Source organism: Microcebus murinus, chromosome 2 (assembly GCF_040939455.1).
Source record: "Microcebus murinus isolate Inina chromosome 2, M.murinus_Inina_mat1.0, whole genome shotgun sequence".
NCBI lineage: Eukaryota > Metazoa > Chordata > Mammalia > Primates > Cheirogaleidae > Microcebus > Microcebus murinus.
Window position 1 is genome coordinate 52,670,560 of NC_134105.1, and position 17,099 is coordinate 52,687,658.

Here is a 17,099-nt window from a genome sequence, read left to right on the forward strand (position 1 = left end):
AGTCTTTTGCTTAAAAATTTTGTCATTGGTTTGCTGTCTTCTCTGACAATTTTGTTTATAAATTGTCTTCAGATATCTGATCCTTTGTAAAATTACCCTGTGATAATTAAGCACCTCTTTTAAATAACTTTAATTTAATGTAATGCACCTGGTTGATTTGAAACTATGATAACAAATAGACTCTAAAGGGAGATTGTATTTATTCCCTATTAGGGCTAATAGTCAGATATGAAATTATTTTTATATGATGTAAATTAATAACTGAACAAAGTTTCATTGCTAAATAATCACCCATCATTTATACAACAGAATTAGATTAACCTGTACTAAAAGCCAACAGCACCATATATTACTTTTAAATTAAAAATGCTAATTTTAAAATAAAAATAATAAAAGCAAAACCAAAACAATAAAAGTCAAACAAAAATAATATAGCAACATATGCTATTATATAAACCCTTGATTTTGCCGAATTGAAAGTTGAGTTATATTTTAATGTAATATTTTCATTCTTAAAATTTTCAAAGTATGTAGATGCAATCTCTTACTTCACCTCCCTGAGAATGAACACTGGCCTGTAAAATACTAATTTAGATGAATAAGCCTGACTGTTGGCCATTAGGACGCATAACCTTGCTGTCTCAGAGTTTGGTGGCACCACATACCCAGGGAGCAAAATGCTAGGTGCTCACAGTGGGTTGGAGAAAGAATTCTCACACCAGGAGTAGAATAATTTTTGGAAAGAAAGTTTATTTTACTTTCTTGAGAAAGAAAGAAAAAGAGAGAGAGAAAGTGTGTGTGGCCATGGCACTGAAGAAAAGGCAGAGGGTACTGCCGGGCAGCTGAGAACAGTTGCTTGGTGCTTTTTTCCCCTCTGCTTCAGCAGACTGATAACAGAAGCGGCAGCAAAGAAGTTGCAGGAGCTCTTTACTTATTTATTTTTTTCCTCTATGGGGCCGTCTTTATCTGAGTCCTTGGAATCTGGTGCTGACCAGAGCTGGAGTGGGGAGTTTGTATCCCTACTGTCTGCTTAGGGCTCTTCAAGGCTGAGGAAGAGCTCTTAGCGATAACAAGTCAGGCCACAAGACGTTTTAATTAAAACGGAACAAAGGGGGTATTTGTGTCGTGAGTTTCCTTTTCAAAGGGGCAATTATGTGCTGTGAGTTTATTTCTCTTACTTTCTGTTAGATAGGTTATTTATCTCTCTTAGATAGGTTTTTAGTAAGACCACCTTTCACAAAAGAAACTCAGTGAAGCACTGAGAAGCCAAAAAGAATTTCTGATTTGTCACAATTCCCAGTGAAATATTTTCCTCTGCTGTAGAGAAGCCAGAATAAAAACACAGGAAAGAACTTTTGGCTTTTCTGATGTTTTCATCTTCTAAAATCCCCTGCCTATTGTTCTTAGAAAACTACTCTTCAATCAAACCTGTGCCTGCACCCTATCAGCCTTTTTTAAAAAAATTCCAAAGACCCCTAGGAACCTTTTCACTGGAAATATATGATATGTTTCTCAAAGAGAGTTACATGGACCACATTGCTCATTATACAAGCCTGTGATATCTTGGTGGCAGTTAAGGATGCTTCAAGTTGTGATTTCTTTCTGGCCCCAAAAGTAATTAAAAAAAAAAAAGAATTTGATCACTGAAATCAGTATGACTGAATTAATAGAGCTTGAGGCACTCTCAGGATCCAGAGCCTAGAACCATCTTCAGAAATGTCTTCTGTCAGCTGGAAGAATTGTGCTTTCAATGTCACCTCTGGCACCTTTTAATTATCAGGAGGGAGGAGATAGGCAAGACTGCACCAGGACTCTTTTGAATTCAGACTGAAAGAAGTTAGGTGCCAAGGCTGCTCACTCCACCCTGGGCAGAGGCTTCCATTGGCAGTGTCCTGACAGCCTTTATGACTAGATAGGGCTGGTCAGGATCCTTGAGAACGTGAAAGGAGCAGAGAGAAGTCATTCACGACATTCACCCCTGTGTTACAGCCTCAACGTGTCTGCTAATCAAAATCCCAAACATTGTGCAAAGGCAACAGTGACACATCTTGGAGACTCTTAAACCTAAACATTATTGCATCATCTATTGGAAGGAATCAAGTAGAGACCAGTTACTGTGCATTTTTCTGGCCCAGTGAAACAAAGCTCCTTGATATTTGTTGCCTAGAAGCCTCACGAAATTAGTGAACACACCTTGAAGTTTTGCAAACCCTAGGTAGTTTTTAATTGTCCTTGCAGTGTTTCCTCCTTTGAGATTTACCCAATTGAATAAAAAGGAGACACACAATCGAAGACCATTGCTTTTATTCTATCTTTCAAGCCTGTTAAAGTTACTGGTTTACTTTAATCATCTCTAAACAAGGGAAGAAACTCTTTTAGAAAATTGAGCAACCTAAGTTCAAAATGTGAGAAACTGACACTCTTTTCTTTTTAAGTTTCCCAGGTGGAACCAAAATCGTTCCAACATGATAGTCAGAGTCAGAATTCTGAGCTTCTAATTGCTTCCGTCTTTAAAGAACGCCTTACTCCTGGTAAGAAAATACCACTCAGGCTTTGGGGGTAGTCTTTAGTGATTGCCCACTTTAACGCTCCAGACTGAAAGATTACATCAGGCAAAAGTTTCTGGCTAATAAGATGTGCCAGGCAGGTGAGGTGGCTCACACCTTTAATCCTACCTCTCCAGGAGGCCAAGATGGGAAGATCGCTTGAGCTCAGGCATTTGAGACCAGCCTGAGCAAAAGCGAGACCCCCATCTCTACTAAAAACAGAAAAATTCCCCGGGCATGGAGGCATATGTCTGTAGTCCCAACTACTCGGGAGGCTGAGGTAGCAGGATCGCTTGAGCCCAGGAGTCTGAGGTTGCAGTCAGCTATGATGGCGCCACTGCACTCTACCCAGGGCTACAGAGCAAGACTTTGTCTCTCAAAAAAAAAAAAAAAAAAAAAAAAATGCCATATGCTTTCCATAGGAAAATAATTGACACAGTACAAAGATATGCTTAAAATTGAAGTGGTTACGTAGGCTTTGCCAGCTTTTGCAATGTGTTGTATACATGTTCATTTTAATAGTTTTGGGGGCTCAAGACCCAAAACCTTCTTTCTAAAAAAATATTATCTATTACCTAATACCACGTGCTAGGAGTTTTATGTACATCATCTTCCTCAAGCTTCAAAACAACCTGGTGAGATAAGTGCTATGTATCTATTTTATAGCTGAGAAAACTGAAGCTCAGAGAGGTTGAGGAACTTGTTCGAGGTCACACAGCTGCTAAGTGAAAGCCTAAAATTCAAATCCTCTTATTTGAAAATCCTGAAGGTTGTGCTCTTTCTCTGATACAAACCTATTTTATTTGTTAGTATGACTGAATATTACTCTATTGATGAGCATCTCTAAATGTTCTAAGCTTAAAAATATTAATTAAAAAAAATTTTTGAGATAGAGTCTTACTCTGTCATCTAGACTAGAATACAGTAACACCATCATAGCTCACTGTAACCTTGAACTCTTGGGCTCAAATAATCCTCCTGCCTCAGCCTCCTGAGTAGCTAAGACTACAGTCATTCACCAACACACCTGACTCATTTTGTAATTGTTTTTAGACATGGGGCCTTGCTGTATTGCCCAGGCTAATCTCAAACTCCTGGCCTCAAGTGATCCTCCTGCCTTGGCCTCTCAAAGTGCTGGGATCACCAGCATGAGCCACCATGCCTGACCTTCTAAAGATATTAGATCAGGTTGTGCAATGGGCAAGTATAACTCTAACTAGAAATTTCAAATTGAGAAACTTTAGACAATTGGTAAACCATTTATCTCCTTGCATAGAAATCTGGCAAAAATAGTATAAGAACTTTTTCAGGTTTTATTGATAATTTTTTGCACTTCTGTTTATTTATTCCACAAATATTCGTTAAGCAACTCCTGTCGTGTTAGGCACTGTTCTATGTGCTGGGCCATCGGCAGTGAAAGCAACGAGCAAAGACCCTGTCTCCATGGAGCTTCCATTTAAGATAGACAGAGGAGAAAAGCAATAAATAAAACAGCAAGGAAAGTCAGGCAGTGGTTAAGTGTTATAAAAAACATGAAGCAAGGTAAGGGCACTCTGAAGCTGTAGCTGTAAATCAATTATGAGCCAAGTGCTTAGGTTCAGTACAAATCCCTAATTACAGATGCCTGCACAGGCCTGCACGTTGATGTTGCTGTGAAGAATGCACAGGCTGGAACTCTCCACAGCTCTCTTAGATAAGTAGTAGTATCTCTATTTTACAGAAGAGAAAACCTGAGCCTCAGCAATAATTATGCCTGCAGGTCACAGAGCTGGTATGTGGCAGAGTACGATTCAAACCCAAGTATCTCAAGCTGTGCTCTTGGTCTCCCACTCTGCTCCTTAGAACCCTTCACATGGCACCATGATAGCTCGGAGGCTCGTAATCCTCTGCTAGGCACTAATGCCCAAGGCTGGGTGGCTGCCAGTGCCCCCTATGGTTGCTTGAAGTTTTCAGCAATAGTTCTGTAGCCCTAGGAAAACACTAATTCTATAGCCCATTGGGACTTTGGAGTGAGCTAGAGCTACACAGGGCCCTGTCTGCCATTTAGCCTGGACACCCCAAGTGTAGGTTAGGCATATCTGGGAAATAATTAGGGCGGGGCTAAGGCAGTGTCTGCCAAATGGTAAGTATCCGATAAAGGTTCACCAAAGGGAGGGAGGGACTGAGGAAGGAGGATGGAAGGAAACACATACCTAGCATGGCTCTAGAACAAATCCAATATGGTAAGTCATGTCTCAACTATTTTCTATATTTGAAAAATAGGGTTTCTCAAGTACCAGGGAGAAAAATGTGATAAACCTGGTGGGTAACACAATTCAAGAAATTATATTAATTATTTGAAGATTTCAGGAGATTAACTTCAAAATGCAAGAAAAGCATAGGTTTTATAATATGTATGAGTGCAAAATATATGGCAATTTTGATTTCTTTCTTATAACATATATTATTCTAAACAGAGTGACTGTCCTTTTTTGGCAGGAAAAAATATTCATGATTAATGAATTTTGAAGAACTATGACAAGTTGCACATAAATTTTGTTTCACACAAAAGGTTAAAAAATATGCACGCACAAGCTGACCACATTTGCCAGAGATGCACTTCTAGCACGTAGCCCAATTTTCTCAAACAAAAAGTTGTTTCCTGGGGTAGTCAGGCAGTTTGGAAGAGCAATCACTTTATAGCCCAAGGTAAAGGTTAATTTTGCTCCCCCTTTTCCATTTTCTTTGAGCCCTTTGCTTTGAGCAGAATAGAGAAAATGATCATTGTGGCATCACATGAACACTAATGCTTAAAATTATTTTTTTTCCTTTTATTAGACAACAGGCAAGACATTGGACTTTTGTCAGGAATGGTCATCTTTGCTGTTATGTTGTCAATTCTTTCTTTGGTTGGGATATTTAATAGATCACTCCGAACTGGGTAGGTTTTTGTAAAATTTCTGTTTTCTGATTAAGACCATATATATGTATGTGTGTGTGTGTGTGTGTGTGTGTGTGTGTGTGTGTGTGTGTACCATCAAAACATAGTCATTTCAGTTCTTTACTAGAAAAATCTGCCAACCTTTTTATTTGGAAAAGGAAAATAAAAAGAACAAATATTTAACGAGTACCTACCCATGCCAAGCTCTTTATGAATGTCATTCATTTAATCCTCAAAATAAACTTGCCAGAAAACTCCATGGCCTATTTTACACATGGCTTAAATGAGGCTTAAAGCGTCTAAGTCCTCCAGCCCACGGTCACTGAGCACTAAGCCAGGAGTCCCGACACAGCTGGTGTCAAAGCCCACCTTCTCTCCTTTACTACACAGCCTTTTCCTTTGTGCCTCAATTTATCTTCAGTGCCTGGTTCTTTAGAGTGGTTAAATCATAATCTGCTTTGAATTCTACTCAAACAAACCAGCTGAATCAATGGAAAGAGAAGTGTGGCAATGTTTGGATTTGTCACTTTGTTACCAATTGTGTTGCTGTTTTAGCATCCAGCCCTGAAGCCCCTTCTGCCTGGCCTCCTTCGATCAGTTCTTTTTTTTCCCCACCAACATGATATTAGCAAAGATTTATGCCTAGTTTTTGAAAATGAGATTTTGAGGAAAGCAGAGCCTTTGATTGTAAATTTTACTAGATGCATTGAATATTTCTAATCTGTTAATAGACTAGAGTTGTTTGATGTAGCAGTCTCCCAGTATATCTAATTATTCACAATTTGGACACTTTCAAATGCTTTTTTGCCAAATTGGCACTGAGTTTCTCTTTCTTGCCATCACTTGCTTCATGAGATAATCTTTCTTTTAAATTTATAATCAAAATGCAGTAGAAGGATTTTAAATGAGCTATTCCAAATAAAGTATGCTAATGATTTCTTATCTATGTAGGCTTTTTCCTCAGAACTTAATATTTCAAAATTTAAATTACACCTTAATAAACATCTTCCTAATATCTTTGTGATGTGGACAAACTAATATGGAATTTTATTTTAAGTTGCTTTTAAATATACTTGATTACAAAGTCCCTTGAAATATCTTAAGGTTCAAGCTAATACCCTGTAAAGAATATTAATATTTGTGTTATTATCCAAAGATGTCCTAGTCAGTGTGAAATTTTAAATAACATTAAGGTTGTAATTAAGAATAACCTAAAAACTAACTTTCAGTTGGTAATGACAAATAAGGAAATAGGATAATTCTTAGCTAATTTAATTATTTAAATAATTACTCTTTTTAAAAAGATGAAACGAGGTAATTTCTATATATTTATTTTACATATGAACAGATACTATTATTTAATATAACCATACATATGAACAGATACTATTATTTAATATAACCATACACTGGTTGTAAAAGCCCTACTTCAGAAACAGAATTGGACAAGAGAGGGCATTTCGTTTTCAATATAATGAATCCAAGCCCAGGTAAATACCTATAAATATGTTCTCACTGTATCAGCATGCTACATAAAAACTTTACTATAATAGCATGAATTTACTAATTTGGTCTAATTTTAAATACAGAAAAAGCGTGAATTAGAAAAAAACCTGAATCATAAAATATTGTATAAATATATGTATAGAAATTATTTTTACCTTCAAGTCCAAGGTCAAATTGAATTCGCAAAATTCAGTTGTTTCAGTTGTTACTTAGTAAAAGACCTTGGAGAACCTGTTTAAACACGTAAACAAGTTAGATTTGTTGTTAACAGGTCCATTGTTTACATGTAAAACTGTGTTTAGTCTCTTCTAAATTCTTGATACAACCTGTTTGCTCAAATCAATTTGTACTGTCAATGCAGAAAGTGTTTTTAAACAATACGGCAGCACTAAGGGGTAGCTTGGGACAGGAAGTTGGATGCTCATGGCTTCTCCCTGTTCTTTCCATCACCCCACTCCAGTGACCCTTGATAAGCACACAGTCTAAGTAAAAACCAGTTCTCACTGTGCCACACAAGGGCAAGACAGGTTCTCCAGCCTCCTACTTCATCCATAAAAAAAAAAAAGTTTGAAGCCATCACTATCATCACTAGCCTATTTGGAATAATTAAAAATTCAGAATCAGAGGAGCTCGAATTATAAGGTTTTATTATATAATATCTTGTTCTTTAATATTCTGTAGTTTTGGTTACCTTGGAAAGTTCTAATAAATGTCTCTTAAGTTTTTCAAACTTGCCCACACTGACATCTTCTGCTTTTATAATGGCTTGATCTACTTAACATGTATGCGGTTTTGTTGCTGGGGTGGTTCTCCCAATCATCTTGAATCTAGTGTGAGTGTTTTGAATTGTTCCTGCTCATTAGAAAGAAGCAGAGCAATAGAAACAGGAGAAAAATCTGAAAAGATGTTGTTATCCATTTCCCATTTAACTTTATTTATTTATTGAGACAGAGTCTCACTTTGTTGCCCAGGCTAGAGTGAGTGCCGTGGCGTCAGCCTAGCTCACAGCAACCTCAAACTCCTGGGCTCAAGCAATCTTTCTGCCTTAGCCTCCTGAGTAGCTGGGACTACAGGTGCACACCACCACGCCCAGCTAATTTTTTATATATATATTACTTGCCCAATTAATTTCTTTCTATTTTATAGTAGAGACGGGGGGGGGGTCTCACTTTTGCTCAGGGTGGTTTCGAACTCCTGACCTCGAGCAATCTGCCTGCCTTGGCCTCCCAGAGTGCTAAGATTATAGCCCTCTTGGTGCTGTACCCCATTTAACTTTAAGTAAGAGATGGGAACCCTAGGTCCTGCATCAGGAAGTTTGATTTTTATTGTGCATCCCATTCCAGTTCACTTCCTAATTCCTTTATGATCGCCTGCACCAATCCCAAAGTAATATGCTTCTTCTAATGTATCATTTTTATTTTTTAGAATTAAAAGAAGAATCTTACTGCTAATACCAAAGTGGCTTCACGAAGATGTTCCTAATATGGAAAACAGTAATGTTGCGAAAATGCTACAGGTAACCAAACACCATCACACAAAAACTGAGTGGCAGTGGAGACCAAGAGTGCAGTCTAACAATTAGAGTTTCCATTTAAATAAATACATGTGTATACATATTAACATAATTATATATATATGTATGTAGAAACAACATTGTGCATTTCAAACCCCACTTAAGAGGAGAGAATGGAGTTAGGGGAAGAAAAGAGGGAAGAAAGAAAGAAATAGGGCTATTCAAAAGAGAAAAGTAAAGTGGAAGATTGTGGGCCAGCTGCAAGAGTCACTTGGTGGCCAAGCAATTGGTGGCTGTCTTCAGGGACAAAAGGAGGAAGAAAACAAAGCTCAAGGGAATGAGCCTCAAAGACTCAAAGGTGCTTCAATTTCACATGAGGTGGAGAAGCAGGGGGAGCTCAAGGAGGACATCACTTCGCTTTCTAGAGCCAGTGGGATGCAAGAAAATTCATGCGAGAGGGCTGTGGAAAGATGGTGCCACCAGGGGTGGGCCAAGTTTCCTTTTTATCAAAGAGGAGAAGGGCGCGCACCATGAAGACCCTGAGGGTATAGGGGACTTTGCAGGTTGTGAAGGAGGGGAAGGGTCTGCTGTGGGCGGTCCTGCTACTCTTTCTAGCCCCGGGGCTTGGCTGTCAGGGGGCTCAAAACCCAGTCAGTGGGACAAACACATCATCCAAGCATTGCAATGCAGTGACGTAAGTGCAGTGACAGAAATGAGCCCAGACTCGCGATGGGAGTGGAGAGAAAACACACTGAAAGATGAGACAAGGTTGTTCAGGATAAAGAGAACATTCCAAGTCGAGGGAGCAACGTGAGCAAAGGTTCAGGAGTGAGAACAGCATGTTGGGAAGGAAGACAAAGTATTTGAAAAACAAATAAAAGTGGCTCTGTTTGAAGCTCTGGTGATCCCATGAATCGACTCTTTCCCCAACCTCGTATCATTTGAACAAAGGGTTCCTAGGCTAAAAGTAAAAAATGTTTCGAAGGGTTTGAAAACTATTGCTTGAAGTCTGAGTCTCGTAACACAAGACCTACTGTGATCTGATCCCACTCACCATTCCAGCACTATTCCAGCCACTCCTCGTGTCTGGCTTTTCAATAAAGTAATTCCCAGCATGCTGCTCTTGCTAAAACCTTGCAAGTTCCCTGGGGAAGCTGGATCTGCAGAAAATTCAAATGACCCTTCATGTTCCTTATTTAAGACCTTCCTCTTGGCCAAACTCCCTTCCTATTCTGGGCTCCTGGAATTAGAGGTGAACCTTAGGGTTTCCTTCAGATAAGGTTTTGTTTTCTGCCCAAGAGACTATGGAGTGGGATCGTAGTCTGCTTGGGTTGCTCTGACAGAGTATCATAGGCTGGGTAGTTTAAACAGCAAACATATATTTCTCACAGTTCGGGAGGCTGGGAAGTTTAAGATCAAGGAGCCAGACAATTCGGTTCCTAGAGAGGGTTCTCTTCGGGAGGACTGCCTATTCACACTGCAGGGAGAAAGCCCATCTCCCTCCTTTCTCTTCTTCACTAATCCCATTCATGAAGGCTCCACCATTGTCACCTAATTACTCCCAAAGGCCCCACCTCCAAATAACACTGCCTTGGCTTCAACGTATGAGAAGGGGGGATGCATACAAAGTAGGGGCTATAATTTTATTATTGTGTTGGGTGGAAGTTATTTGCCCTGAGAGGTGAGCAATCAGCTAGAAGGCCTTGAGTCCATTTGTCTTCCAGAAAAGCCATCAGGCTAAAACTCTGACACACCCTCCCAATCATCACAGACACGTCTGAATTGTGTGTAGCTGTACACCTTTAGAACCTGAGCACCAAGCATTTATCACAATCTCATTCTCAATACATAAGCAAAATAGGGTTCTCCCCTCATTTCCTTTATTTACACAGCAAAATATTTTCTTGCAATTAGGTTCCATGATATTAAGAAATAGTCCAACATATTCTAAAATCCAATTTTTAAAATGCCCTAAAATAATATACAAGTTAATAGGCGAGACTTTTCTTTCTCTTTAAATCTTTTAAGCCAAGAAGCGTGCTTAAGAAATGGATTATTTTTGTTATTCGTTTCCTTCAGTTTCTCATGGGACAATTTAATAAAGATTTGGAAGCAGGAAGGATAATTAAAGACAAAATAAGGAAATCACAGGGGAAGATAAACAATATGAGGAAAGGAAGAGGGAAAGGGAAGCTGAGAGAAAGCAAAATTCTAGTCCTTATTCAGTTATCCAGTTTGGCCCCTTTCAATGTCTTTTTAACAATAAAACAACGTCTTTTTTTTTTCCTTAGGAAAAGAGTGAATTTATGAATAATAATTCCAGTGATCAGGTCCCATATGTTGATCCTGTGATTACAGAGATAGAAATCTTTCTCCCAGAACACAAGCCCACGGAGTACAAGAAGGAAAAGAATACGGAATCCCTGGACACAAGAGACTACCTGCAACAATCACTATTGGCCAGTACTACAGTTACGTATCTTCCTGATCTCAACACTGGATATAAACCCCAGATTTCAAATTTTCTCCCTGGGGAAAACAATCTCTGCAGTAATGATGAAATGGATTCCTCAGCTCTTAAATCACCAATTGATTCCTTAGACCTGGGGAGGAATCCAAGGTTAAAAATATGTCCTAATTTTGCTTTTTCTGTCTCAAGTATGAATTCACGAAGCAACACACTCTTTCTTGAAGAATTAAGCCTCATTTTAAATCCAGGAGAATGCAGTCCTCCTGACATACAAAACTCATTAGAAGGAGAAACCACCATGCTTTTGGAAAACAATTCACCGGATGAAACTGTAACAGAACAGACCCTGCTGCCTGATGAATTCGTCTCCTGTTTGGGGCTCATGAATGAGGAGTTGCCATCTATTAATTCTTATTTTCCACAAAATATTTTGGAAAGCCACTTCAGTAGGATTTCGATCTTGAAAAAGTAGAGCTGTGTGGTCAAGATCAGTATGGGAAAGTTACCTTTCAATTGGAAGTTGGATTTTCCCCTCAGTAAAAATTAAATTCTGCCTCATATTTTAAAATTAGAGAATTAAGATGCAAAGATGGAACATGCTTTGTAGTGACACACACACACACACACGCACACACAGAGCATTATTAGGGATATCACCTGTATTTTTTACAAAGTATCAACTATTTCCTCTTAACTTTCCCTCATTGAAAGACAGAACAATTCTCTCTGCTGTATAAAAAAAGAATAAGTCATACAAAATTTGCAGTAGTAAAATAAGTGCTGAAAACAATTCTTTAAAATCGAAACATTAATATTTGCAAAGGGAAAAGCAAATTTAATTCTTCATTTTATCACTTAAAATTCTCTTAAGTAGATAAAAATAGGACCCCCCAAAAAACAAGTAAGTAAAAGACAGAATCAGAGGGTAATTAAGTAATTAATTAAGTAATTTCCACTACTTTCCATTCAGGTTAGGGGATTTGATCTTTCCTTAGTGTGATTCTGGGATAGGAGAGCTGCGAAACAATGGTGTGGGGAAGTCACGAGGCTGCCGTCTTCACTGAAGTTACGAGTGATGGCCTTGTTCCCCCGTGGCGTGGTTGGCATGTAATTTACACCACAGTAGGATCCATGAGAGGCAGCAGATGCAGGATCAGCAAGATGTAAACTTTTTGTTGTTGTTGTTATCAACTATGTATTAGACATATGTCAGAAAATCGTTAAAACATGTATTTGTGCAAATCTGGGATGGCCAATACTTGCTGCACCTGCCACTGTCCCAAACCCCACGTCTCAGTAGCTGCTCCCCACGTGCTGTTCTGCTGACTCCATGGTGGCCCCAGGGTTCTCTCAACCAGTGCTCTTGATGGCCACAATCCATAAGGACTGGCACAGGAGCTGAACTCCATCTGCCAGTAAGGTCACTGTTGCAAAGTGGCTGATCTTAAAAATACAAACTGCATGTCTTAAGCTGAGAAATGGTACCCAGCAGACTTCTCAATTCCGATTAATATTTATGGTCCAGGAAAAATTCTTCTAATGATCGGAATGGTTTAAAATAGGATAGCTTATCCATTGAATTCCTCTTCCTCCTCTAACAATTGTCAACAATAAGAATTTATGCTTAGATTTAATTTTATTATAACAAATTAAGCAATTAATCAAAACAGGAGCAATTGTCTACTATGTATTTAACACATGAGCAAACTATTTTGTTTTAACCATTTTTTATTAAAAAAAAATTTTAAAGCAGTTTTATTGTCATTAAGTGTCCCCCAAATGAGGAGGACTGTACATGCTAGTTTGCTCTGGTTTTTGTCCACTGTCCCAGTGCTAATTATTACCAGGGAATGCCCTCTGCCCCCCAAAGCATCCCATTTGGATGATAAATTGTAGGGTCACTCTATCTGTGAAGACTATTTAATGTCCAGCATAAATTCGTCAGTATTTATCTTTGTTGCACTGACAGTCCCCTTTTACTGTATGTCATTTATTAAGGCCATTTTACTCCAAAATGGAACATTACGATTCACAGTGTAAAAAACCTACCCCTGCTGTGAAATCCTATTCTGTTTATCCTAAAATATGTATATATGTTATGGTTCACATATTCTGAAAGGGGTATATTTTAAATCACTAATGAAATGCCAATCTTAAATATCTTGACTTATAAATTATCATGTCTTTGCTTTATTCTTCTCCAAAGAGAGAATCGTAATAATGTAAGGAGGCAGGTAGTATTTGAGATAGAAATAGCAAAAGACTAAGATAAATCTTTGGCATTTACAAACCTGACAAAGACATCTGGTAACGTGTGAAGAATATTTTCATAGTGGTTTTCACCATAATTGTAATCTATCGCACATCAAAGAAGCTTTTGTCAAGCTTAAAGGATTATATAATAGCATTATTTGATCTTCTGCGAATGCTTCCACTACAGGGAGTGCCTCCTTTAGAACTCCTCCATCTTGCTCCCCAGAGTGGGAAGGGAGCTGCTTTCTCATTCTATGGTGTCTTCCCCACACCACTTCCCCATTGAGCACGGAGGGAACACCTCTGCTTCCATCTTTGCCATTAGACAATGGCTTGTTGGTCCCAATGGACTAGAAATTGAGGCTATACCTGCAAAGGGAGCAATGTACCTGTCATTGCTACAACTCATAGGAAAAATTTCAGCTGATTTATTGCAATGCAACCGTGATAAAGAGGCAAGGGTTTTCTTTCTATTATTCTTTTATTCAACAAGGATTCACTGGACTACTGAGTGCCTCCACTATCTGCAAAACACTTTGGGGGATATGGATGTTAACAAAACCAGCCAATCCCTGCAACCCCGGGGCTTATATTCTAGGGGCAAGAGACAGACAATAAATGAGGTGAGGACAGGTCATTGCCCTCAAGGAGCTTATATTGTAGTGGGGAAGGGAGTAGAAGTAGGGGATGGAGACAGGCAGAAAAAAATAAAGAAGGAAAATGCCAGATAATAATAAGTGCTGTGTAGAGAAGTAAAAAGGGATACTGAGATGGAGAGCCGCGTGGTGGCCCTTTTACAGAGGGTGGTCAGGAAAGATCCCTTCCAAGGAAGTGACAGGGACATTGCCATCTGAATCTCAGGTAGGAGCCAACATGTGAAAATCAGCTGGCCACTGACAAGTCTCTTCTATAGAAACGTTCTTCAGTGGCTAGTGTCTTTACTTCTTTCCCTCCTGTGCAAGCCACCCTTAGCCACCCACCAACCCCACCCCACCCCATCTCCCACCTTCACTTTCTTGTGTCAGCATTTTCTGTAGATTCTGGGGACAAGTCATCTTTTCATCTAGTTCTTAGGCCTATTATTAACTTTCTTTCTCTGAGTCTCTTTGTAAGTTACTGATTCCTAAATGTGCACATCCCACTTATTGGCATGGGGAAGGAGGAAGGAGGAAGAGAAAGAGAAAAGTCCTCCCAAGGTACCATTCAAAGAGAGGCAGGGGAGAGAAATACAAAGGACGAAAGGCAGATTAATACTTAGCAATGCTATCACAAAATGGAGTGCCATAGCTCTGGACCATACTAAAGCAAATTAAGGAATACCCAGTTTCCTCCTGTTCTAGTATCTTTCCAGCACTCTACCTACCTCCATTTCTTACATAGCAGCAATAGAAAGAAGCACAAGCAAAGTAAGATCTGAGAGTGTTTTCTTGGTGTATGTTCCTGCGTGTGTGTGTTTTATCTTTTTTAAAATTAGTATTTCTTTTTTTAACCACATTTGGAAATAATATTGAAGATAGGTTCATGAGAGGATGTGGTTCTCAGGTAATGTGGGTTGCTGTCTGGCCCTCCTGGTGTGTTTCCAGCTTCTGCTTCTCTTATAGTCTTAGTCATCCTGCCTTTGATATAGAGACAGCACATCACTGTGGCATAGGGCAAAGGCTTTCAAAAATAAATTTTAGCAGTTGATTCCCCCGTTTTCCAAATGCAATCCATTGCAGAATCCCAGACTGTAAAATGGATGAAAGAAAATCTCCTGTTGAAACAGATATTGGAGGTTATATCTGTGCCCTCTTCCCGTGCCTCTGCCTCTGCCTCTCTTCTCTGCACCTACCTCTGCAGCAACATGAAAATCTGAGGCAGGGGCATCCTCTCTTCTCTACCTAGGTCGCTTGGGTCCTGGACCAGGCTTGAGACGCCTAGAGCTCAAAATTGAACCTCACTCTCCACCTAAGCCACAAGGCTGCCAACTCAGGCTAGGGACCAGAACTCCCGCAGCTTGGTGACTTTGTCTAAAGGAGCTTTCTCTCTGAGGCTGTTAACAGAGGTAGTGCTATATGCACCAATTAACTTGCTTCTGTCCAATTACTTTATCATAAATGTCTGGGATTTGTTCAAGTTGATGCTCTTTTTAAGATCACTAAGAATAAAATATTGTTTTGTGAACATAATTAGATTTTTAAAACCCAGAGATTGTTGAATTGTGCTGTGGTTTATCTCTTTATGAAGTAATTATACCAATTAAAGGAGGTGATGTTTTAATGGGAAATGTTACCCACTTGGCAGACACTATTGGTTTAAAATAAAAGGAGGTGATTACAAACAATTTATGGATCTCTCTAGGGTAAAAGAATGAAACCAATATAAGATAATTGAATTCTGATTCATAGAATGAATTGTGCACAATTTTCTTGGATGCTACAGTTAAGAGAAAATTACAAGGAATTCTAACAAAGGTTTGACAGAATGTTATTACGTCTCTTTCCCACTGCTAAGATTATACCATTAAATTCCAATTTATGTTTCATATTAGGGCTCTCTTAGCTGTTTTGATAATTTCATTTTTAAACTTAATTTAGGATAACCACTCTGCATCTTTTAAATCCCGAATTTCTATTAATTTTCTGAAGATGCATTCCCATTACACTTACGTTCAGGAATACACATTATTATCCAATTCTTCTAATTAGCATTTAGCAACAAATTAAGAACTTATTCATTCTTAAATGGTCCATTTTTCTGTGGGGTAGTAAGCATTCTGAGCTAGTTTTATGAGAAGAAAAAAAAAGAAAGTACTAAACTAAGCATCAGTGTTGCAGAAGCATAGTTCTTGCCCGAGACTATTGGTTCAAAAATTCAAGCAAAATAAAATGCTGTTTCTAACCATAAACGTATACCTAAAATTAGAGCACAGGAAGGAAATCATAAATAGTCAAACACTAGAACCCAAGTGTGTGATGCGGAAGTCAATAAACGTTACTGTTTTCTTTATGTTCACATCCTGCCTGAGATTGCATTAGAAGGGAACAAGAGAGAAAGAATGCCATAGTAAAATAAAGAGAAAGCATTTTATGTTTAAACTACACAGTAATTCATGAAAACACACTTTAAAAATTCAAAGTAATACCAATGCACATGGAGTGAAAAGTAATAGTTCCTCTTCACATCCCTACTTCCCACTGCCCACCCCTCACCAAAGGTAGTGGCTCTCAAGTTAGTGCTTTCTTTCCAGTATTTTTATTTAAATGGTTAAAAAGATAATATTGTTCTGTGACTTGTTATTTTTCAACTAAAAATATATCTTGGAAATCTTCACATGTCATTTATATGTAGCTTTACCTTGTTTTTTAAACAATTGCATAATCGTCTATAGGATAAATGTATTACAATATATTTACCTGATTTATTAATGGACATTTCAGTTATTGATTATTTTTCATTATTATACCTATTTCTGTAATAAATCCTCTTGTACATATATCTTTACACATGTATGGGAATTTGGGGGTGAGGAGAGGACAGATACCTAAATGTGGAATTGTTGGATCAAGAAATAAATTCAGGCCGGGCGCTGTGGCTCACGCCTGTAATCCTAGCTCTTGGGAGGCCGAGGCGGGCGGATTGCTCAAGGTCAGGAGTTCAAAACCAGCCTGAGCAAGAGCGAGACCCCGTCTCTACTATAAATAGAAAGAAATTAATTGGCCAACTGATATATATATATAAAATTAGCCGGGCATGGTGGCGCATGCCTATAGTCCCAGCTACCCGGGAGGCTGAGGCAGAAGGATCACTCGAGCCCAGGAGTTTGAGGTTGCTGTGAGCTAGGCTGACGCCACGGCACTCACTCTAGCCTGGGCAACAAAGTGAGACTCTGTCTCAAAAAAAAAAAAAAAA

The 17,099-nt window shown here is 38.7% G+C and overlaps 1 protein-coding gene across 1 annotated transcript in view; it reads left to right on the forward strand.

Moving 5' to 3' along the window:
- IL23R (interleukin 23 receptor) overlaps window positions 1-11,427 on the forward strand; it is a 63,371-nt gene extending 51,944 nt beyond the window's left edge. Inside the window, exons 7-10 of the mRNA XM_012767231.3 lie at window positions 2,436-2,531; window positions 5,364-5,466; window positions 8,398-8,488; window positions 10,777-11,427. Of these exons, the coding sequence (XP_012622685.1) occupies window positions 2,436-2,531; window positions 5,364-5,466; window positions 8,398-8,488; window positions 10,777-11,427 (941 nt within the window). The remainder of the gene's footprint in view (window positions 1-2,435; window positions 2,532-5,363; window positions 5,467-8,397; window positions 8,489-10,776) is intronic.
- The last annotated feature ends 5,672 nt before the right edge of the window (window positions 11,428-17,099 follow it).